The sequence below is a fragment of the Oncorhynchus gorbuscha genome, linkage group LG09 (genome assembly GCF_021184085.1).
Source record: "Oncorhynchus gorbuscha isolate QuinsamMale2020 ecotype Even-year linkage group LG09, OgorEven_v1.0, whole genome shotgun sequence".
NCBI lineage: Eukaryota > Metazoa > Chordata > Actinopteri > Salmoniformes > Salmonidae > Oncorhynchus > Oncorhynchus gorbuscha.
The window spans coordinates 71,353,786-71,377,939 of record NC_060181.1 but is presented as its reverse complement, the minus strand read 5'-3'; the positions used below and the strand labels follow the sequence as shown (position 1 = coordinate 71,377,939).

The following is a 24,154-nucleotide window of genomic DNA, read 5'->3' as shown; positions in this document are numbered from 1 at the left end:
AGTGTTTTGTATACTCAGAGAGAGAGAGTGAGAGAGTGCAGGTGTTCATAGTGTTTTGTATACTCAGTGTATACCCAGAGAGAGAGTGAGAGAGTGTAGGTGTTCATAGTGTTTTGTATACTCAGTGTATACCCAGAGAGAGAGAGAGTGAGAGAGTGTAGGTGTTCATAGTGTTTTGTATACTCAGTGTATACCCAGAGAGAGAGAGAGTGAGAGAGTGTAGGTGTTCATAGTGTTTTGTATACTCAGTGTATACCCAGAGAGAGAGAGAGAGTGAGAGAGTGCAGGTGTTCATAGTGTTTTGTATACTCAGTGTATACCCAGAGAGAGAGAGAGAGTGAGAGAGTGCAGGTGTTCATAGTGTTTTGTATACTCAGTGTATACCCAGAGAGAGAGAGAGTGAGAGAGTGCAAGTGTTCATAGTGTTTTGTATACTCAGTGTATACCCAGAGAGAGAGAGAGTGAGAGAGTGCAGGTGTTCATAGTGTTTTGTATACTCAGTGTATACCCAGAGAGAGAGAGTGAGAGAGTGTAGGTGTTCATAGTGTTTTGTATACTCAGTGTATACCCAGAGAGAGAGAGAGTGAGAGAGTGTAGGTGTTCATAGTGTTTTGTATACTCAGTGTATACCCAGAGAGAGAGAGAGTGAGAGAGTGTAGGTGTTCATAGTGTTTTGTATACTCAGTGTATACCCAGAGAGAGAGAGAGTGAGAGAGTGCAAGTGTTCATAGTGTTTTGTATACTCAGTGTATACCCAGAGAGAGAGAGAGTGAGAGTGCAGGTGTTCATAGTGTTTTGTATACTCAGTGTATACCCAGAGAGAGAGAGTGAGAGAGTGCAGGTGTTCATAGTGTTTTGTATACTCAGTGTATACCCAGAGAGAGAGAGAGTGAGAGAGTGCAGGTGTTCATAGTGTTTTGTATACTCAGTGTATACCCAGAGAGAGAGAGAGAGTGAGAGAGTGTAGGTGTTCATAGTGTTTTGTATACTCAGTGTATACCCAGAGAGAGAGAGAGTGAGAGAGTGTAGGTGTTCATAGTGTTTTGTATACCCAGAGAGAGAGAGTGAGAGAGTGCAGGTGTTCATAGTGTTTTGTATACTCAGTGTATACCCAGAGAGAGAGAGAGTGAGAGAGTGTAGGTGTTCATAGTGTTTTGTATACTCAGTGTATACCCAGAGAGAGAGAGAGTGAGAGAGTGCAGGTGTTCATAGTGTTTTGTATACTCAGTGTATACCCAGAGAGAGAGAGAGTGAGAGAGTGTAGGTGTTCATAGTGTTTTGTATACTCAGAGAGAGAGAGTGAGAGAGTGCAGGTGTTCATAGTGTTTTGTATACTCAGTGTATACCCAGAGAGAGAGAGTGAGAGAGTGTAGGTGTTCATAGTGTTTTGTATACTCAGTGTATACCCAGAGAGAGAGAGTGAGAGAGTGCAGGTGTTCATAGTGTTTTGTATAATCAGTGTATACCCAGAGAGAGAGAGAGAGAGTGCAGGTGTTCATAGTGTTTTGTATACTCAGTGTATACCCACAGAGAGAGAGAGAGTGAGAGAGTGCAGGTGTTCATAGTGTTTTGTATACTCAGTGTATACCCAGAGAGAGAGAGAGTGAGAGAGTGCAGGTGTTCATAGTGTTTTGTATACTCAGTGTATACCCAGAGAGAGAGAGAGTGCAGGTGTTCATAGTGTTTTGTATACTCAGTGTATACCCACAGAGAGAGAGAGTGAGAGAGTGCAGGTGTTCATAGTGTTTTGTATACTCAGTGTATACCCAGAGAGAGAGAGTGCAGGTGTTCATAGTGTTTTGTATACTCAGTGTATACCCACAGAGAGAGAGTGAGAGAGTGTAGGTGTTCATAGTGTTTTGTATACTCAGTGTATACCCAGAGAGAGAGAGAGAGTGAGAGAGTGCAGGTGTTCATAGTGTTTTGTATACTCAGTGTATACCCAGAGAGAGAGAGAGTGAGAGAGTGCAGGTGTTCATAATGTTTTGTATACTCAGTGTATACCCAGAGAGAGAGTGCAGGTGTTCATAGTGTTTTGTATACTCAGTGTATACCCAGAGAGAGAGAGTGCAGGTGTTCATAGTGTTTTGTATACTCAGTGTATACCCAGACTCCATTGCAACACAGTGGGGTGACGGTTACTGTAAAGGCTGCGAGAGGGATTTCAAAACTCCCTCAAACATGCATATAATGGTAAATGGATATTCCATAGCGATATGTTTGACCTTCTTATCACCTTTTCGTATTTGATCATTTGAATGACAGAACAGTCACAGTGGGTTTGTATAGTAGTAGATACCTATGAAACAGGGGCACAGACAGAAAGTGGCTGATGGTGCTCGAACCCCCATACAAGTTTTAACCTTAACAGGTGAGTCCTACCTTGGCGATCTGAACACACCAGTTGAGCAACAGCTGGGAGCCGATGTTGTCCTTGTGTTCATGGACGTAGTCGAGCAGACAGCCGTGGGGCATGAGCTGGGTGACCAGCTGGATGGTGGGGCTCAGGCAGACCCCCAGGAGACGGACCAGGTGGGGGTGCTCCATGCTAGCCATGATCAGAGCCTCCTGGGGAACACACACAGGGACTCAGGCACACAGGGAGACCATATATTCTAATACATTTGAACCATAGGGGGTGCCTATATTTGTCCTGTCTCACATATGTACAAGTGTGTGCTGTGAAATGGAAGTGTGTTTTTTGCATATCTGTGAGACACCTTCAGAGAGTGGGGTCACGGCCAGGGATCAGCCATTATTGACGGCATCCCTGGAGCAATTAGGGTTAAGTGCCTTGCTCAAGAGCAGATCGACAGATTTTTCATCTCGTCGGGTCGGAGATTCGAACCATCGCATCCTTTCGGTTACTGGCCCAGCACTCTATCCGCTACGCTACCTGCTGCCCACATACACTGCTATACGTCAGGGGGTAAGGGATGTCTTATCGGGGCTGTATAAGGACTGAAATGTCCTTTGCGTTCGTTCAAATCATGCATTATTCCATTTGGTTTAACTGATGAGCAGCACAAGTACGAGCAAGAAAGATATCAACATTTAATCCCCCAATTCACAAGATACGTACACACTAGCACTCACAGCCACCAGCAGTACAGCCAACTTCATCACAACCCCACACACAAAGACAACATAAATTCAACCAGGCTATTGCCACGTTGTATCCCATGACAGTAATGGTGTTATACAGGGAGAGCAGGCAGGAAAGTATAGTATAGTGCATACGGCTCAGAGAGAGAGTTGGGACTGCAGGCCAAATGGCACCCTTTTCCCTATATGGTGCACTACCTTTGACCAGGGCCCATATGGAAACCCACAGGGCTTTGGTAAAAAAAAGGAAGTAGTGCACCACACAGGGCATAGGGTGCAGTTTGAGACACAGGTTGGATTTATGATCACTGCTTCACTGCACTTGAATAATCCAGTCCTTAGTTATCAGCTGCAGATCTATTACAATCTTAGGCCCTACATCTCCACGATCTTAAATCAGGGCCATTGTCAGAGGGAGAGAAGGGCAGAGAAGGGGAGAGAAGGGCCACTCGGTCTGCTTTTAACTGAGCCTGCCTGTATAACAGCTTTCTCCCCTGTAAATCTACATGGTAAAAAGGTTCATCTATCATTTTTGTGTGTGACTGTGTGTACTGGGGGGAGCTATAATTCTACAGCATAGGCTTAGAATAGAAAAACACACTTGACAAAAGCATGCACAAACACAAAACAAACACACACATACTTGAACATATTCCCACAAGCATTATATATTGATAGCTCTGAATTTGTTATGTGTATAGTGACAACATGATCTTGTTCACGATGATGCGACGACTGAGAACTGCTAACTGCTAAGCTAATGCTACATATTAGCATGCGCAGTAGTGGGCTATTACTGTTTGCATTGATGAGTGTGAGCGTTCCACTGTGTGGATTCCGTTGTTTATCAGTGTGTGACTACGTGTGTCTTAAACGTGTGTCGTCTACGTGTGTCTTCTACATTTGTCGTCTACTTGTGTCGTCTACGTGTGTCGTCTACGTGTGTTGTCTACGTGTCTCTTCTACATTTGCCGTCTACGTGTCTCTTCTACGCGTGTCTTCTTTGTGTGTCGTCTACGTGTGTCGTCTACGTGTGTCTTCTACGTGTGTCGTATACGTGTGTCGTCTACGTGTGTCGTCTACGTGTGTCGTCTACGTGTGTCGTCTACGTGTGTCTTCTACGTGTGTCTTCTACGTGTGTCTTCTACGTGTGTCTTCTACGTGTGTCTTCTACATTTGTCGTCTACGTGTGTCTTCTACGTGTGTCGTCTACGTGTGTCGTCTACGTGTGTCGTCTACGTGTGTCGTCTACGTGTGTCATCTACGTGTGTCGTCTACGTGTGTCTTCTACGTGTGTCGTCTACGTGTGTCGTCTACGTCTGTCGTCTACTTGTGTCGTCTACGTGTGTCGTCTACATTTGTCATCTACATGTGTCGTCTACGTGTGTCTTCTATGGTGTTACGTCTACGTGTGTCTTCTATGTGTGTCGTCTACGATTTTCGTCTACTTGTGTCGTCTACGTGTGTCGTCTACGTGTGTCTTCTATGCGTGTCGTATATGTGTGTCTTCTACGTGTGTCTTCTACGTGTGTCGTATACGTCTGTCTTCTACGTGTGTCGTCTACGTGTGTCGTCTACGTGTGTCGTATACGTGTGTCGTATACGTGTGTCTTCTACGTGTGTCGTATACGTGTGTCGTATACGTGTGTCGTATACGTGTGTCTTCTACGTGTGTCTTCTACGTGTGTCTTCTACGTGTGTCTTCTACGTGTGTCGTCTACTTGTGTCGTCTACGTGTGTCGTCTACGTGTGTCGTCTACGTGTGTCGTCTACGTGTGTCTTCTACGTGTGTCGTCTACGTGTGTCTTCTACGTGTGTCGTCTACGTGTGTCGTCTACGTGTGTCTTCTACGTGTGTCGTCTACGTGTGTCTTCTACATTTGTCGTCTACGTGTGTCGTCTACGTGTGTTTTATACGTGTGTTTTATACGTGTGTCGTATACGTGTGTCTTCTACGTGTGTCTTCTACGTGTGTCTTCTACGTGTGTCTTCTACGTGTGACGTCTACGTGTGTCGTCTACTTGTGTCGTCTACTTGTGTTGTCTACGTGTGTCGTCTACGTGTGTCTTCTACGTGTGTCGTCTACGTGTGTCTTAAACGTTTGTCGTCTATGTGTGTCTTCTACATTTGTCGTCTACTTGTGTCGTCTACGTGTGTCGTCTACGTGTGTCTTCTATGTGTGTCTTCTACGTGTGTCTTCTACGTGTGTCTTCTACATTTGTCGTCTACGTGTGTCTTCTACGTGTGTCTTCTACGTGTGTCGTCTACGTGTGTCGTCTACATCTGTCGTCTACTTGTGTCGTCTACGTGTGTCGTCTACATTTGTCGTCTACATGTGTCGTCTACATGTGTCTTCTATGGTGTTACGTCTACGTGTGTCTTCTATGTGTGTCGTCTACGATTTTCATCTACTTGTGTCGTCTACGTGTGTCTTCTACGTGGGTCTTCTACGTGTGTCGTCTACGTGTGTCTTCTACGTGTGTCGTCTACGTGTCTCGTCTAGGTTTGTCGTCTACTTGTGTCGTCTACGTGTGTCGTCTACGTGTGTCGTCTACGTGTGTCGTCTATGGTGTTACGTCTACGTGTGTTTTCTACGTGTGTCGTCTACGTTTTTCGTCTACTTGTGTCGTCTACGTGTGTCGTCTACTTGTGTCTTCTACGTCTGTCTTCTACGTGTGTCATCTACGTATGTCGTCTACGTGTGTCTTCTATGGTGTTACGTCTACGTGTGTCGTCTACGCGTATCTTCTATGCGTGTCGTATATGTGTGTCTTCTACGTGTGTCGTCTACGTCTGTCTTCTACGTGTGTCTTCTACATGTGTCGTCTACGTGTATCGCATACGTGTGTCTTCTACGTGTGTCTTCTACGTGTGTCTGCTACGTGTGTCGTCTACGTGTGTCTTCTACGTGTGTCTTCTACGTGTGTCTTTTACGTGTGTCTGCTACGTGTGTCGTCTACTTGTGTCGTCTACTTGTGTCGTCTACGTGTGTCGTCTACGTGTGTCTTCTACGTGTGTCGTCTACGTGTGTTGTCTACGTGTGTCTTCTACGTGTGTCGTCTACGTGTGTCTTCTACATTTGTCGTCTACTTGTGTCGTCTACGTGTGTCGTCTACGTGTGTCGTATACGTGTGTCTTCTACGTGTGTCTTCTACGTGTGTCTTCTACGTGTGTCTTCTACGTGTGACGTCTACGTGTGTCGTCTACTTGTGTCGTCTACTTGTGTTGTCTACGTGTGTCGTCTACGTGTGTCTTCTACGTGTGTCGTCTACGTGTGTCTTAAACGTTTGTCGTCTATGTGTGTCTTCTACATTTGTCGTCTACTTGTGTCGTCTACGTGTGTCGTCTACGTGTGTCTTCTACGTGTGTCATCTACGTGTGTCGTCTACGTGTCTTCTACGTGTGTCTTCTACGTGTGTCGTCTACGTGTGTCTTCTACGTGGGTCTTCTACGTGTGTCGTCTACGTGTGTCTTCTACGTGTGTCGTCTACGTGTCTCGTCTAGGTTTGTCGTCTACTTGTGTCGTCTACGTGTGTCGTCTACGTGTGTTTTCTACGTGTGTCGTCTACGTTTTTCGTCTACTTGTGTCGTCTACGTGTGTCGTCTACTTGTGTCTTCTACGTCTGTCTTCTACGTGTGTCGTCTACGTATGTCGTCTACGTGTGTCTTCTATGGTGTTACGTCTACGTGTGTCGTCTACGCGTATCTTCTATGCGTGTCGTATATGTGTGTCTTCTACGTGTGTCTTCTACGTGTGTCTTCTACGTGTGTCGTATACGTCTGTCTTCTACGTGTGTCGTCTACGTGTGTCGTCTACGTGTGTCGTATACGTGTGTCTTCTACGTGTGTCTTCTACGTGTGTCGTATACGTGTGTCTTCTACGTGTGTCTTCTACGTGTGTCTTCTACGTGTGTCTTCTACGTGTGTCGTCTACGTGTGTCGTCTACGTGTGTCGTCTACGTGTGTCGTCTACGTGTGTCTTCTACGTGTGTCGTCTACGTGTGTCGTCTACGTGTGTCGTCTACGTGTGTCTTCTACGTGTGTCTTCTACATTTGTCGTCTACGTGTGTCGTCTACGTGTGTTTTATACGTGTGTTTTATACGTGTGTCGTATACGTGTGTCTTCTACGTGTGTCTTCTACGTGTGTCTTCTACGTGTGACGTCTACGTGTGTCGTCTACTTGTGTCGTCTACTTGTGTCGTCTACTTGTGTTGTCTACGTGTGTCGTCTACGTGTGTCTTCTACGTGTGTCGTCTACGTGTGTCTTAAACGTTTGTCGTCTATGTGTGTCTTCTACATTTGTCGTCTACTTGTGTCGTCTACGTGTGTCGTCTACGTGTGTCTTCTACGTGTGTCTTCTACGTGTGTCTTCTACATTTGTCGTCTACGTGTGTCTTCTACGTGTGTCGTCTACGTGTGTCGTCTACGTGTGTCGTCTACGTGTGTCTTCTACGTGTGTCATCTACGTGTGTCGTCTACGTGTGTCGTCTACGTGTGTCGTCTACGTGTGTCGTCTACATCTGTCGTCTACTTGTGTCGTCTACGTGTGTCGTCTACATTTGTCGTCTACATGTGTCGTCTACGTGTGTCTTCTATGGTGTTACGTCTACGTGTGTCTTCTATGTGTGTCATCTACGATTTTCATCTACTTGTGTCGTCTACGTGTGTCTTCTACGTGGGACTTCTACGTGTGTCGTCTACGTGTGTCTTCTACGTGTGTCGTCTACGTGTCTCGTCTAGGTTTGTCGTCTACTTGTGTCGTCTACGTGTGTCGTCTACGTGTGTCGTCTACGTGTGTCGTCTACGTGTGTAGTCTACGTGTGTCGTCTATGGTGTTACGTCTACGTGTGTTTTCTACGTGTGTCGTCTACGTTTTTCGTCTACTTGTGTCGTCTACGTGTGTCGTCTACTTGTGTCTTCTATGTCTGTCTTCTACGTGTGTCGTCTACGTCTGTCTTCTACGTGTGTCTTCTACATGTGTCGTCTACGTGTGTCGTATACGTGTGTCTTCTACGTGTGTCTTCTACGTGTGTCTGCTACGTGTGTCGTCTACGTGTGTCTTCTACGTGTGTCTTCTACGTGTGTCTTTTACGTGTGTCTGCTACGTGTGTCGTCTACTTGTGTCGTCTACTTGTGTCGTCTACGTGTGTCGTCTACGTGTGTCTTCTACGTGTGTCGTCTACGTGTGTTGTCTACGTGTGTCTTCTACGTGTGTCGTCTACGTGTGTCTTCTACATTTGTCGTCTACTTGTGTCGTCTACGTGTGTCGTCTACGTGTGTTTTATACGTGTGTCGTATACGTGTGTCTTCTACGTGTGTCTTCTACGTGTGTCTTCTACGTGTGTCTTCTACGTGTGACGTCTACGTGTGTCGTCTACTTGTGTCGTCTACTTGTGTTGTCTACGTGTGTCGTCTACGTGTGTCTTCTACGTGTGTTGTCTACGTGTGTCTTAAACGTTTGTCGTCTATGTGTGTCTTCTACATTTGTCGTCTACTTGTGTCGTCTACGTGTGTCGTCTACGTGTGTCTTCTACGTGTGTCATCTACGTGTGTCGTCTACGTGTCTTCTACGTGTGTCTTCTACGTGTGTCGTCTATGTGTGTCGTCTACTTGTGTCGTCTACGTGGGTCTTCTACGTGTGTCGTCTACGTGTGTTGTATACGTGTGTCGTATACGTGTGTCGTATACGTGTGTCTTCTATGTGTGTCGTCTACGTGTGTCGTCTACTTGTGTCTTCTATGTCTGTCTTCTACGTGTGTCGTCTACGTCTGTCTTCTACGTGTGTCTTCTACATGTGTCGTCTACGTGTGTCGTATACGTGTGTCTTCTACGTGTGTCTTCTACGTGTGTCTGCTACGTGTGTCGTCTACGTGTGTCTTCTACGTGTGTCTTCTACGTGTGTCTTTTACGTGTGTCTGCTACGTGTGTCGTCTACTTGTGTCGTCTACTTGTGTCGTCTACGTGTGTCGTCTACGTGTGTCTTCTACGTGTGTCGTCTACGTGTGTTGTCTACGTGTGTCTTCTACGTGTGTCGTCTACGTGTGTCTTCTACATTTGTCGTCTACTTGTGTCGTCTACGTGTGTCGTCTACGTGTGTTTTATACGTGTGTCGTATACGTGTGTCTTCTACGTGTGTCTTCTACGTGTGTCTTCTACGTGTGTCTTCTACGTGTGACGTCTACGTGTGTCGTCTACTTGTGTCGTCTACTTGTGTTGTCTACGTGTGTCGTCTACGTGTGTCTTCTACGTGTGTTGTCTACGTGTGTCTTAAACGTTTGTCGTCTATGTGTGTCTTCTACATTTGTCGTCTACTTGTGTCGTCTACGTGTGTCGTCTACGTGTGTCTTCTACGTGTGTCATCTACGTGTGTCGTCTACGTGTCTTCTACGTGTGTCTTCTACGTGTGTCGTCTATGTGTGTCGTCTACTTGTGTCGTCTACGTGGGTCTTCTACGTGTGTCGTCTACGTGTGTTGTATACGTGTGTCGTATACGTGTGTCGTATACGTGTGTCTTCTATGTGTGTCTTCTACGTGTGTCTTCTACGTGTGTCTTCTACATGTGACGTCTACGTGTGTCTTCTACGTGTGTCTTCTACGTGTGTCGTCTACGTGTGTCTTCTACGTGTGTCGTCTACGTGGGTCTTCTACGTGTGTCGTCTACTTGTGTCTTAAACGTGTGTCGTCTACGTGTGTCGTCTACGTGTGTCGTCTACTTGTGTCTTAAACGTGTGTCGTCTACGTGTGTCGTCTACGTGTGTCGTCTACGTGTGTCGTCTACGTGGGTCTTCTACGTGGGTCTTCTACGTGTGTCGTATACGTGTGTCTTCTACGTGTGTCGTCTACTTGTGTCTTAAACGTGTGTCTTCTACGTGTGTCGTCTACGTGTGTCGTCTACGTGTGTCGTCTACGTGGGTCTTCTACGTGTGTCTTCTATGTGTGTCGTCTACGATTTTCATCTACTTGTGTCGTCTACGTGTGTCGTCTACGTGTGTCTTCTACGTGGGTCTTCTACGTGTGTCGTCTACGTGTGTCTTCTACGTGTGTCGTCTACGTGTCTCGTCTAGGTTTTTCGTCTACTTGTGTCGTCTACGTGTGTCGTCTACGTGTGTAGTCTACGTGTGTCGTCTATGGTGTTACGTCTACGTGTGTCTTCTACGTGTGTCGTCTACGTTTTTCGTCTACTTGTGTCGTCTACGTGTGTCGTCTACTTGTGTCTTCTACGTCTGTCTTCTACGTGTGTCGTCTACGTATGTCGTCTACGTGTGTCTTCTATGGTGTTACATCTACGTGTGTCGTCTACGCGTATCTTCTATGCGTGTCGTATATGTGTGTCTTCTACGTGTGTCTTCTACATGTGTCGTCTACGTGTGTCGTATACGTGTGTCGTATACGTGTGTCTTCTACGTGTGTCTTCTACGTGTGTCTTCTATGTGTGTCTGCTACGTGTGTCGTCTACGTGTGTCGTATACGTGTGGTCTTCTACGTGTGTCTTCTACGTGTGTCGTCTACGTGTGTCTTCTACGTGTGTCGTCTACTTGTGTTGTCTACGTGTGTCGTCTACGTGTGTCTTCTACGTGTGTCTTCTACGTGTGTCGTCTACGTGTGTCGTCTACGTGTGTCTTCTACGTGTGTCGTCTACGTGTGTCTTCTACATTTGTCGTCTACTTGTGTCGTCTACGTGTGTTTTATACGTGTGTCGTATACGTGTGTCTTCTACGTGTGTCTTCTACGTGTGTCTTCTACGTGTGTCTTCTACGTGTGTCGTCTACTTGTGTCGTCTACTTGTGTCGTCTATGTGTCTTCTACGTGTGTCTTCTACGTGTGACGTCTACGTGTGTCGTCTACTTGTGTCGTCTACTTGTGTCGTCTACGTGTGTCGTCTACGTGTGTCGTCTACGTGTGTCGTCTACGTGTGTCTTAAACGTTTGTCGTCTATGTGTGTCTTCTACATTTGTCGTCTACTTGTGTCGTCTACGTGTGTCGTCTACGTGTGTCGTCTACGTGTGTCGTCTACGTGTGTCGTCTACGTGTGTCGTCTACGTGTGTCGTCTACGTGTGTCGTCTACGTGGGTCTTCTACGTGTGTCGCCTACGTGTGTCGTATACGTGTGTCGTATACGTGTGTCTTCTATGTGTGTCTTCTACGTGTGTCTTCTACGTGTATCTTCTACATGTGACGTCTACGTGTGTCTTCTACGTGTGTCTTCTACGTGTGTCTTCTACGTGTGTCGTCTACGTGTGTCGTCTACGTGGGTCTTCTACGTGTGTCGTATACGTGTGTTGTATACGTGTGTCTTCTACGTGTGTCGTCTACTTGTGTCTTAAACGTGTCTTCTACGTGTGTCTTCTACCTGTGTTGTCTACATGTGTCGTCTAAGTGTGTCTTCTACGTGTGTCTACTACGTGTGTCTTCTACCTGTGTCGTCTACGTGTGTCGGCTACTTGTGTCGTCTACGTGTGTCGTCTACTTGTGTCTTCTACGTGTCGTCTACGTGTCGTCTACGTGTGTCGTCTACGTGTGTCGTCTACGTGTGTCGTCTACGTGTGTCTTCTACGTGTGTCTTCTACGTGTGTCTTCTACCTGTGTCGTCTACGTGTGTCTTCTACGTGTGTCGTCTACGTGTGTCTTCTACGTGTGTCGTCTACGTGTGTCGTCTAAGTGTGTCTTCTACGTGTGTCGTCTAAGTGTGTCGTCTACGTGTGTCGTCTACGTTGGTTGTCTACGTGTGTCTTCTACATTTGTCGTCTACGTGTCTCTTCTACGCGCATCTTCTATGCGTGTCGTATACGTGTGTCTTCTAAATGTGTCGTATACGCGTGTCTTCTACGTGTGTCTTCGACGTGTGTCGTCTACGTGTGTCTTCGACGTGTGTCTTCGACGTGTGTCTTCTACGTGTGTCTTCTACGTGTGTCGTCTACGTGTGTCTTCTACGTGTGTCGTCTACGTGTGTCTTCTACGTGTGTCGTCTACGTGTGTCTTCTACATTTGTCGTCTACTTGTGTCATCTACGTGTGTCGTCTACGTGTGTCTTATACGTGTGTCGTATACGTGTGTCGTCTACGTGTGTCGTATACGTGTGTCTTCTACGTGTGTCTTCTACGTGTGTCTTCTACGTGTGTCTTCTACGTGTGTCGTCTACGTGTGTCGTCTACGTGTGTCGTCTACGTGTGTCGTCTACGTGTGACGTCTACGTGTGTCTTCTACGTATGTCTTCTACGTGTGTCTTCTACGTGTGTCTTCTACGTGTGTCTTAAACGTGTGTCGTCTACGTGTGTCGTCTACGTGTGTCTTCTACGTGTGTCTTCTACGTGTGTCTTCTACGTGTGTCTTCTACGTGTGTCGTCTACGTGTGTCGTCTACGTGTGTCTTCTACATTTGTCGTCTACTTGTGTCGTCTACGTGTGTCGTCTACATGTGTCGTCTACGTGTGTCTTCTACATTTGTCGTCTACGTGTCTCTTCTACGCGTGTCTTCTACGCGTGTCTTCTATGTGTGTCGTCTACGTGTCTCTTCTATGTGTGTCTTTTACGTTTGTCTTCTACGTGTGTCGTATACGTGTGTCGTCTACGTGTGTCGTCTACGTGTGACGTCTACGTGTGTCGTCTACGTGTGTCGTATACGTGTGTCGTATACGTGTGTCTTCTACGTGTGTCTTCTACGTGTGTTGTATACGTGTGTCGTATACGTGTGTCGTATACGTGTGTCTTCTACGTGTGTCTTCTACGTGTGTCGTATACGTGTGTCGTCTACGTGTGTCGTCTACGTGTGTCGTATACGTGTGTCTTCTACGTGTGTCTTCTACGTGTGTCTTCTACGTGTGTCGTATACGTGTGTCGTCTACGTGTGTCATCTACGTGTGTCGTCTACGTGTGTCGTCTACGTGTGTCGTCTACGTGTGTCGTCTACTTGTGTCGTCTACTTGTGTCGTCTAATTGTGTCTTAAACGTGTGTCTTAAACGTGTGTCTTAAACGTGTGTCTTCTACGTGTGTCTTCTACGTGTGACTTCTACGTGTGTCGTCTACGTGTGTCTTCTACGTGTGTCTTCTACGTGTGTCGTCTAGGTGTGTCGTCTGCGTGTGTCGTATACGTGTGTCGTATACGTGTGTCTTCTACGTGTGTCGTCTACGTGTGTCGTCTACGTGTGTCGTCTACTTGTGTCGTCTACTTGTGTTGTCTACGTGTGTCTTCTACGTGTGTCTTCTACGTGTGTCGTCTACTTGTGTCGTCTGCGTGTGTCGTATACGTGTGTCGTATACGTGTGTCTTCTACGTGTGTCGTCTACGTGTGTCGTCTACGCGTATCTTCTATGCGTGTCGTATATGTGTGTCTTCTACGTGTGTCGTCTACGTCTGTCTTCTACGTGTGTCTTCTACATGTGTCGTCTACGTGTGTCTTCTACGTGTGTCTTCTACGTGTGTCTTCTACGTGTGTCTGCTACGTGTGTCGTCTACGTGTGTCTTCTACGTGTGTCTTCTACGTGTGTCTTTTACGTATGTCTGCTACGTGTGTCGTCTACTTGTGTCGTCTACTTGTGTCGTCTACGTGTGTCGTCTACGTGTGTCTTCTACGTGTGTCGTCTACGTGTGTCGTCTACGTGTGTCTTCTACGTGTGTCGTCTACGTGTGTCTTCTACATTTGTCGTCTACTTGTGTCGTCTACGTGTGTCGTCTACGTGTGTTTTATACGTGTGTCGTATACGTGTGTCTTCTACGTGTGTCTTCTACGTGTGTCTTCTACGTGTGTCTTCTACGTGTGACGTCTACGTGTGTCGTCTACTTGTGTCGTCTACTTGTGTTGTCTACGTGTGTCGTCTACGTGTGTCTTCTACATGTGTCGTCTACGTGTGTCTTAAACGTTTGTCGTCTATGTGTGTCTTCTACATTTGTCGTCTACTTGTGTCGTCTACGTGTGTCGTCTACGTGTGTCTTCTACGTGTGTCATCTACGTGTGTCGTCTACGTGTCTTCTACGTGTGTCTTCTACGTGTGTCGTCTATGTGTGTCGTCTACTTGTGTCGTATACGTGGGTCTTCTACGTGTGTCGTCTACTTGTGTCTTAAACGTGTGTCGTCTACGTGTGTCGTCTACGTGTGTCGTCTACGTGGGTCTTCTACGTGGGTCTTCTACGTGTGTCGTATACGTGTGTCTTCTACGTGTGTCGTCTACTTGTGTCTTAAACGTGTGTCTTCTACGTGTGTCGTCTACGTGTGTCGTCTACGTGTGTCGTCTACGTGGGTCTTCTACGTGTGTCTTCTATGTGTGTCGTCTACGATTTTCATCTACTTGTGTCGTCTACGTGTGTCGTCTTCTACGTGTGTCTTCTACGTGGGTCTTCTACGTGTGTCGTCTACGTGTGTCTTCTACGTGTGTCGTCTACGTGTCTCGTCTAGGTTTTTCGTCTACTTTGTGTCGTCTACGTGTGTCGTCTACGTGTGTAGTCTACGTGTGTCGTCTATGGTGTTACGTCTACGTGTGTCTTCTACGTGTGTCGTCTACGTTTTTCGTCTACTTGTGTCGTCTACGTGTGTCGTCTACTTGTGTCTTCTACGTCTGTCTTCTACGTGTGTCGTCTACGTATGTCGTCTACGTGTGTCTTCTATGGTGTTACATCTACGTGTGTCGTCTACGCGTATCTTCTATGCGTGTCGTATATGTGTGTCTTCTACGTGTGTCTTCTACGTGTGTCGTCTACGTGTGTCGTGTACGTGTGTCTTCTACGTGTGTCTTCTACGTGTGTCTTCTATGTGTGTCTGCTACGTGTGTCGTCTACGTGTGTCGTATACGTGTGGTCTTCTACGTGTGTCTTCTACGTGTGTCGTCTACGTGTGTCTTCTACGTGTGTCGTCTACTTGTGTTGTCTACGTGTGTCGTCTACGTGTGTCTTCTACGTGTGTCTTCTACGTGTGTCGTCTACGTGTGTCGTCTACGTGTGTCTTCTACGTGTGTCGTCTACGTGTGTCTTCTACATTTGTCGTCTACTTGTGTCGTCTACGTGTGTTTTATACGTGTGTCGTATACGTGTGTCTTCTACGTGTGTCTTCTACGTGTGTCTTCTACGTGTGTCTTCTACGTGTGTCGTCTACTTGTGTCGTCTACTTGTGTCGTCTATGTGTCTTCTACGTGTGTCTTCTACGTGTGACGTCTACGTGTGACGTCTACTTGTGTCGTCTACTTGTGTCGTCTACGTGTGTCGTCTACGTGTGTCGTCTACGTGTGTCGTCTACGTGTGTCTTAAACGTTTGTCGTCTATGTGTGTCTTCTACATTTGTCGTCTACTTGTGTCGTCTACGTGTGTCGTCTACGTGTGTCGTCTACGTGTGTCGTCTACGTGTGTCGTCTACGTGTGTCGTCTACGTGTGTCGTCTACGTGTGTCGCCTACGTGGGTCTTCTACGTGTGTCGTATACGTGTGTCGTATACGTGTGTCTTCTATGTGTGTCTTCTACGTGTGTCTTCTACGTGTATCTTCTACATGTGACGTCTACGTGTGTCTTCTACGTGTGTCGTCTACGTGTGTCGTCTACGTGGGTCTTCTACGTGTGTCGTATACGTGTGTTGTATACGTGTGTCTTCTACGTGTGTCGTCTACTTGTGTCTTAAACGTGTCTTCTACGTGTGTCTTCTACCTGTGTCGTCTACATGTGTCGTCTAAGTGTGTCTTCTACGTGTGTCTTCTACGTGTGTCTTCTACCTGTGTCGTCTACGTGTGTCGGCTACTTGTGTCGTCTACGTGTGTCGTCTACGTGTGTCTTCTACGTGTCGTCTACGTGTCGTTTACGTGTGTCGTCTACGTGTGTCGTCTACGTGTGTCGTCTACGTGTGTCTAACTACGTGTGTCGTCTAAGTGTGTCTTCTACGTGTCTTCTACGTGTGTCTTCTACCTGTGTCGTCTACGTGTGTCTTCTACGTGTGTCGTCTACGTGTGTCTTCTACGTGTGTCGTCTACGTGTGTCGTCTAAGTGTGTCTTCTACGTGTGTCGTCTACGTGTGTCGTCTACGTGTGTCGTCTACGTGTGTCGTCTACGTTGGTTGTCTACGTGTGTCTTCTACATTTGTCGTCTACGTGTCTCTTCTACGCGCATCTTCTATGCGTGTCGTATACGTGTGTCTTCTAAATGTGTCGTATACGCGTGTCTTCTACGTGTGTCTTCGACGTGTGTCGTCTACGTGTGTCTTCTACGTGTGTCTTCGACGTGTGTCTTCTACGTGTGTCTTCTACGTGTGTCGTCTACGTGTGTCGTCTACGTGTGTCTTATACGTGTGTCGTATACGTGTGTCGTCTACGTGTGTCGTATACGTGTGTCTTCTACGTGTGTCTTCTACGTGTGTCTTCTACGTGTGTCTTCTACGTGTGTCTTCTACGTGTGTCGTCTACGTGTGTCGTCTACGTGTGTCTTCTACATTTGTCGTCTACTTGTGTCGTCTACGTGTGTCGTCTACGTGTGTCGTCTACGTGTGTCTTCTACATTTGTCGTCTACGTGTCTCTTCTACGCGTGTCTTCTACGCGTGTCTTCTATGTGTGTCTTTTACGTTTGTCTTCTACGTGTGTCGTATACGTGTGTCGTCTACGTGTGTCGTCTACGTGTGACGTCTACGTGTGTCGTCTACGTGTGTCGTATACGTGTGTCTTCTACGTGTGTCTTCTACGTGTGTCTTCTACGTGTGTCGTATACGTGTGTCGTATACGTGTGTCTTCTACGTGTGTCGTATACGTGTGTCTTCTACGTGTGTCTTCTACGTGTGTCGTATACGTGTGTCGTCTACGTGTGTCGTCTACGTGTGTCGTCTACGTGTGTCTTCTACGTGTGTCGTCTACGTGGGTCTTCTACGTGTGTCGTCTACTTGTGTCTTAAACGTGTGTCGTATACGTGTGTCGTCTACGTGTGTCGTCTACTTGTGTCTTAAACGTGTGTCGTCTACGTGTGTCGTCTACGTGTGTCGTCTCCACGTGTGTCGTCTACGTGGGTCTTCTACGTGGGTCTTACGTGTGTCGTATACGTGTGTCTTCTCGTGTGTCGTCTACTTGTGTCTTAAACGTGTGTCTTCTACGTGTGTCGTCTACGTGTGTCGTCTACATGTGTCGTCTACGTGGGTCTTCTACGTGTGTCTTCTATGTGTGTCGTCTACGATTTTCATCTACTTGTGTCGTCTACGTGTGTCGTCTACGTGTGTCTTCTACGTGGGTCTTCTACGTGTGTCGTCTACGTGTGTCTTCTACGTGTGTCGTCTACGTGTCTCGTCTAGGTTTTTCGTCTACTTGTGTCGTCTACGTGTGTCGTCTACGTGTGTAGTCTACGTGTGTCGTCTATGGTGTTACGTCTACGTGTGTCTTCTACGTGTGTCGTCTACGTTTTTCGTCTACTTGTGTCGTCTACGTGTGTCGTCTACTTGTGTCTTCTACGTCTGTCTTCTACGTGTGTCGTCTACGTATGTCGTCTACGTGTGTCTTCTATGGTGTTACATCTACGTGTGTCGTCTACGCGTATCTTCTATGCGTGTCGTATATGTGTGTCTTCTACGTGTGTCTTCTACGTGTGTCGTCTACGTGTGTCGTGTACGTGTGTCTTCTACGTGTGTCTTCTACGTGTGTCTTCTATGTGTGTCTGCTACGTGTGTCGTCTACGTGTGTCGTATACGTGTGTCTTCTACGTGTGTCTTCTACGTGTGTCGTCTACGTGTGTCTTCTACGTGTGTCGTCTACTTGTGTTGTCTACGTGTGTCGTCTACGTGTGTCTTCTACGTGTGTCTTCTACGTGTGTCGTCTACGTGTGTCGTCTACGTGTGTCTTCTACGTGTGTCGTCTACGTGTGTCTTCTACATTTGTCGTCTACTTGTGTCGTCTACGTGTGTTTTATACGTGTGTCGTATACGTGTGTCTTCTACGTGTGTCTTCTACGTGTGTCTTCTACGTGTGTCTTCTACGTGTGTCTTCTACGTGTGTCGTCTACTTGTGTCGTCTACTTGTGTCGTCTATGTGTCTTCTACGTGTGTCTTCTACGTGTGACGTCTACGTGTGTCGTCTACGTGTGTCGTCTACGTGTGTCGTCTACGTGTGTCTTAAACGTTTGTCGTCTATGTGTGTCTTCTACGTGTGTCGTCTAGGTGTGTCGTCTGCGTGTGTCGTATACGTGTGTCGTATACGTGTGTCTTCTACGTGTGTCGTCTACGTGTGTCGTCTACGTGTGTCGTCTACTTGTGTCGTCTACTTGTGTCGTCTACGTGTGTCTTCTACGTGTGTCTTCTACGTGTGTCGTCTACGTGTGTCGTCTGCGTGTGTCGTATACGTGTGTCGTATACGTGTGTCTTCTACGTGTGTCTTCTACGTGTGTCGTCTACGTGTGTCGTCTACGTGTGTCGTCTACTTGTGTCGTCTACGTGTGTCTTCTACGTGTGTCTTCTACGTGTGTCGTCTACGTGTGTCGTCTACGTGTGTCGTCTACGCGTGTCTTCTACATTTGTCGTCTACGTGTCTCTTCTACGTGTGTCTTCTACGTGTGTCTTCTACGTGTGTCTTCTACGTGTGTCTTCTACGTGTGTCTTCTACCTGTGTGGGTCTTCTACGTGTGTCGTATACGTGTGTTGTATACGTGTGTCTTCTACGTGTGTCGTCTACTTGTGTCTTAAACGTGTCTTCTACGTGTGTCTTCTACCTGTGTCGTCTACATGTGTCGTCTAAGTGTGTCTTCTACGTGTGTCTTCTACGTGTGTCTTCTACCTGTGTCGTCTACGTGTGTCGGCTACTTGTGTCGTCTACGTGTGTCGTCTACGTGTGTCTTCTACGTGTCGTCTACGTGTCGTTTACGTGTGTCGTCTACGTGTGTCGTCTACGTGTGTCGTCTACGTGTGTCTAACTACGTGTGTCGTCTAAGTGTGTCTTCTACGTGTGTCTTCTACGTGTGTCTTCTACTTGTGTCGTCTACTTGTGTCGTCTACGTGTGTCGTCTACGTGTGTCGTCTACATGTGTCGTCTACGTGTGTCTTAAACGTTTGTCGTCTATGTGTGTCTTCTACATTTGTCGTCTACTTGTGTCGTCTACGTGTGTCGTCTACGTGTGTCGTCTACGTGTGTCGTCTACGTGTGTCGTCTACGTGTGTCGTCTACGTGGGTCTTCTACGTGTGTCGCCTACGTGTGTCGTATACGTGTGTCGTATACGTGTGTCTTCTATGTGTGTCTTCTACGTGTGTCTTCTACGTGTATCTTCTACATGTGACGTCTACGTGTGTCTTCTACGTGTGTCTTCTACGTGTGTCTTCTACGTGTGTCGTCTACGTGTGTCGTCTACGTGGGTCTTCTACGTGTGTCGTATACGTGTGTTGTATACGTGTGTCTTCTACGTGTGTCGTCTACTTGTGTCTTAAACGTGTCTTCTACGTGTGTCTTCTACCTGTGTCGTCTACATGTGTCGTCTAAGTGTGTCTTCTACGTGTGTCTTCTACGTGTGTCTTCTACCTGTGTCGTCTACGTGTGTCGGCTACTTGTGTCGTCTACGTGTGTCGTCTACGTGTGTCTTCTACGTGTCGTCTACGTGTCGTTTACGTGTGTCGTCTACGTGTGTCGTCTACGTGTGTCGTCTACGTGTGTCTAACTACGTGTGTCTTCTACGTGTGTCTTCTACGTGTGTCTTCTACCTGTGTCTTCTACCTGTGTCGTCTACGTGTGTCGGCTACGTGTGTCGTCTACGTGTGTCGTCTACGTGTGTCTTCTACGTGTCGTCTACGTGTCGTTTACGTGTGTCGTCTACGTGTGTCGTCTACGTGTGTCTAACTACGTGTGTCGTCTAAGTGTGTCGTCTAAGTGTGTCTTCTACGTGTGTCTTCTACCTGTGTCGTCTACGTGTGTCTTCTACGTGTGTCGTCTACGTGTGTCTTCTACGTGTGTCGTCTACGTGTGTCGTCTAAGTGTGTCTTCTACGTGTGTTGTCTACGTGTGTCGTCTACGTGTGTCGTCTACGTGTGTCGTCTACGTTGGTTGTCTACGTGTGTCTTCTACATTTGTCGTCTACGTGTCTCTTCTACGCGCATCTTCTATGCGTGTCGTATACGTGTGTCTTCTAAATGTGTCGTATACGCGTGTCTTCTACGCGTGTCTTCGACGTGTGTCGTCTACGTGTGTCTTCTACGTGTGTCTTCGACGTGTGTCTTCTACGTGTGTCTTCTACGTGTGTCGTCTACGTGTGTCTTCTACGTGTGTCTTCTACGTGTGTCGTCTACGTGTGTCTTCTACGTGTGTCGTCTACGTGTGTCTTCTACATTTGTCGTCTACTTGTGTCGTCTACGTGTCTCTTCTACATTTGTTGTCTACTTGTGTCGTCTACGTGTGTCGTCTACGTGTGTCTTATACGTGTGTCGTATACGTGTGTCGTCTACGTGTGTCGTCTACGTGTGTCTTCTACGTGTGTCTTCTACGTGTGTCTTCTACGTGTGTTTTCTACGTGTGTCTTCTACGTGTGTCGTCTACGTGTGTCTTCTACGTGTGTTTTCTACGTGTCTTCTACGTATGTCTTCTACGTGTGTCTTCTACGTGTGTCTTCTACGTGTGTCTTAAACGTGTGTCGTCTACGTGTGTCGTCTACGTGTGTCTTCTACGTGTGTCTTCTACGTGTGTCTTCTACGTGTGTCGTCTACGTGTGTCGTCTACGTGTGTCTTCTACATTTGTCATCTACTTGTGTCGTCTACGTGTGTCGTCTACGTGTGTCGTCTACGTGTGTCTTCTACATTTGTCGTCTACGTGTCTCTTCTACGCGTGTCTTCTACGCGTGTCTTCTATGTGTGTCGTCTACGTGTCTCTTCTATGTGTGTCTTTTACGTTTGTCTTCTACGTGTGTCGTATACGTGTGTCGTCTACGTGTGTCGTCTACGTGTGACGTCTACGTGTGTCGTCTACGTGTGTCGTATACGTGTGTCTTCTACGTGTGTCTTCTACGTGTGTCTTCTAGGTGTGTCGTATACGTGTGTCGTATACGTGTGTCTTCTACGTGTGTCGTATACGTGTGTCTTCTACGTGTGTCTTCTACGTGTGTCGTATACGTGTGTCGTATACGTGTGTCGTCTACGTGTGTCGTATACGTGTGTCTTCTACGTGTGTCGTATACGTGTGACGTATACGTGTGTCGTCTACGTGTGTCGTCTACGTGTGTCGTCTACGTGTGTCGTCTACGTGTGTCGTCTACGTGTGTCGTCTACTTGTGTCGTCTACTTGTGTCGTCTACGTGTGTCTTCTACGTGTGTCTTCTACGTGTGTCGTCTGCGTGTGTCGTATACGTGTGTCGTATACGTGTGTCGTATACGTGTGTCTTCTACGTGTGTCGTCTACGTGTGTCGTCTACGTGTGTCGTCTACTTGTGTCGTCTACTTGTGTCGTCTACGTGTGTCTTCTACGTGTGTCTTCTACGTGTGTCGTCTACGTGTGTCGTCTACGTGTGTCGTCTACGCGTGTCTTCTACATTTGTCGTCTACGTGTCTCTTCTACGCGTGTCTTCTACGCGTGTCTTCTACGCGTGTCTTCTATGTGTGTCGTCTACGTGTCTCTTCTATGTGTGTCTTTTACGTGTGTCTTCTACGTGTGTCGTATACGTGTGTCGTCTACGTGTGTCGTCTACGTGTGACGTCTACGTGTGTCGTCTACGTGTGTCGTATACGTGTGTCTTCTACGTGTGTCGTATACGTGTGTCTTCTACGTGTGTCTTCTACGTGTGTCGTATACTTGTGTCGTATACGTGTGTCGTATACGTGTGTCTTCTACGTGTGTCGTATACGTGTGTCTTCTACGTGTGTCTTCTACGTGTGTCGTATACGTGTGTCTTCTACGTGTGTCTTCTACGTGTGTCGTATACGTGTGTCGTCTACGTGTGTCGTCTACGTGTGTCGTATACGTGTGTCTTCTACGTGTGTCTTCTACGTGTGTCTTCTACGTGTGTCTTCTACGTGTGTCGTATACGTGTGTCTTCTACGTGTGTCGTCTACGTGTGTCGTCTACGTGTGTCGTCTACTTGTGTCGTCTAATTGTGTCTTAAACGTGTGTCTTAAACGTGTGTCTTAAACGTGTGTCTTCTACGTGTGTCTTCTACGTGTGACTTCTACGTGTGACTTCTACGTGTGTCTTCTACGTGTGTCTTCTACGTGTGTCGTCTACGTGTGTCGTCTGCGTGTGTCATATACGTGTGTCTTCTACGTGTGTCTTCTACGTGTGTCTTCTACGTGTGACTTCTACGTGTGACTTCTACGTGTGTCTTCTACGTGTGTCTTCTACGTGTGTCGTCTACGTGTGTCGTCTGCGTGTCATATACGTGTGTCTTCTACGTGGGTCTTCTACGTGTGTCTTCTACGTGTGTCGTCTACGTGTGTCGTCTACGTGTGTCTTCTACGTGTGTCGTCTACGTGTGTCTTAAACGTTTGTCGTCTACGTGTGTCGCCTACGTGTGTCGTCTACTTGTGTCGTCTACGTGTGTCGTCTACGTGTGTCTTCTACGTGTGGCGTCTACGTGTGTCTTAAATGTTTGTTGTGTACGTGTGTCTTCTACATTTGTCGTCTACTTGTGTCTTCTACGTGTGTCGTCTACGTGTGTCGTCTACGTGTGTCTTCTACGTGTGTCTTCTACGTGGGTCTTCTACGTGTGTCGTATACGTGTGTCGTATACGTGTGTCGTCTACTTGTGTCTTAAACGTGTGTCTTAAACGTGTGTCTTCTACGTGTGTCGTCTACGTGTGTCGTCTACGTGTGTCGTCTACGTGTGTCGTCTACGTGGGTCTTCTACGTGTGTCTTCTACGTGTGTCGTATACGTGTGTCGTCTACGTGTGTCGTATACGTGTGTCGTATATGTGTGTCGTATACGTGTGTCTTCTACGTGTGACGTCTACGTGTGTCGTCTACGCGTGTCTTCTACGTGTGTCGTCTACTTCTGTCGTCTACTTGTGTCATCTACGTGTGTCGTCTACGTGTGTCGTCTCCGTGTGTCGTCTACGTGTGTCGTCTACGTGTGTCGTCTACGTGTGTCTTCTATGTGTCGTCTACATCTACATGTGGCTTTTAAACAGTTGAACAAACCAAACTAGGTAAAACATCTCCATTAACAGAGAGAGGGATATGACATGTCATTGTCTCAGTCTAGACCACTAGGTTTATTATTGCAGAAATAAAGAAGGGTCCAGAGCTATGCTTAGGCCTTCAAAAGGAATAACTCACACTGGTGCCCTGCCGGTAACACACGCAGGAGCATGCACACACACACTCATCCACCTGCGTGTGGACACATACATGCATGCATGAATGCACACGTGCACCCGCACACACACACACAAACAGTGGTCTAGACTACCATGGTGTTGACAGTCTTCTTAATTAATGAGTATTCATCCTCCTGCTATGCTGCTACAGTAGTAAACAGGGCTGCTGCTCATTGGCCAAACATCGCCATGGGCCATCTCTACATCCGTGTGGGTCCGTGCGTGTGTTGTGTGTGTGCATGTGTTGTGTGTGCGTGTGTGTTTGTGTGTGCGTGTTGTGTGTGTTGTGTGTGTCCGTGTGTGTCTGTGTGTCTGTGTGTGCGTGTGTCTCCACGTCCAATCTGAAGACACGTGCCACTGCGTTTTGATTGCTGTTTAAATGAAGAAGCTGTGCTGCCTCCTCTTCCTAAATCCTCCATGGCAGGGAGGGAGGAGAGCTGAGGGAGGAGATCGGAGGGAGGAGAACGGAGGGAGAAGCACAGAGGGAGGAGGGTGGAGAGCAGATGGAGGACAGAGGAGGGAGGAAAGAGGACAGAGGAGGAATGAAAGAGGAGGGAGGAAAGAGGAGGGAGTACGGAGGAGGGAGGAATGAGGACAGAGGAGAGAGTACAGAGGAGGGATGAAAGAGGAGGGAGGAAAGAGGAGGGAGGACAGAGGAGAGAGGACAGAGGAGGGAGGAAAGAGAAGGGAGGACAGAGGACAGAAGATGGAGGACAGAGGAGGGAGGAAAGAGGGAGGACAGAGGAGGGAGGACAGAGGAGGGAGGACAGAGGAGGAAGGAAAGAGGAGGGAGGAAAGAGGAGGGAGGAATGAGGAGGTAGGAA

General features: G+C 47.3%; 1 protein-coding gene across 2 annotated transcripts in view; it reads right to left on the bottom strand.

Annotated features, from left to right (window-relative positions):
- Positions 1–24,154, bottom strand: part of LOC124044010 (receptor tyrosine-protein kinase erbB-4-like) — a 624,844-nt gene that overhangs the window by 77,811 nt on the left and 522,879 nt on the right. Inside the window, exon 20 of one of the 2 annotated variants that reach the window (XM_046363297.1) lies at positions 2,383–2,568. In XM_046363297.1, the coding sequence (XP_046219253.1) occupies positions 2,383–2,568 (186 nt within the window). The remainder of the gene's footprint in view (positions 1–2,382; positions 2,569–24,154) is intronic. The other variant, XM_046363298.1, reaches the window with a different exon arrangement.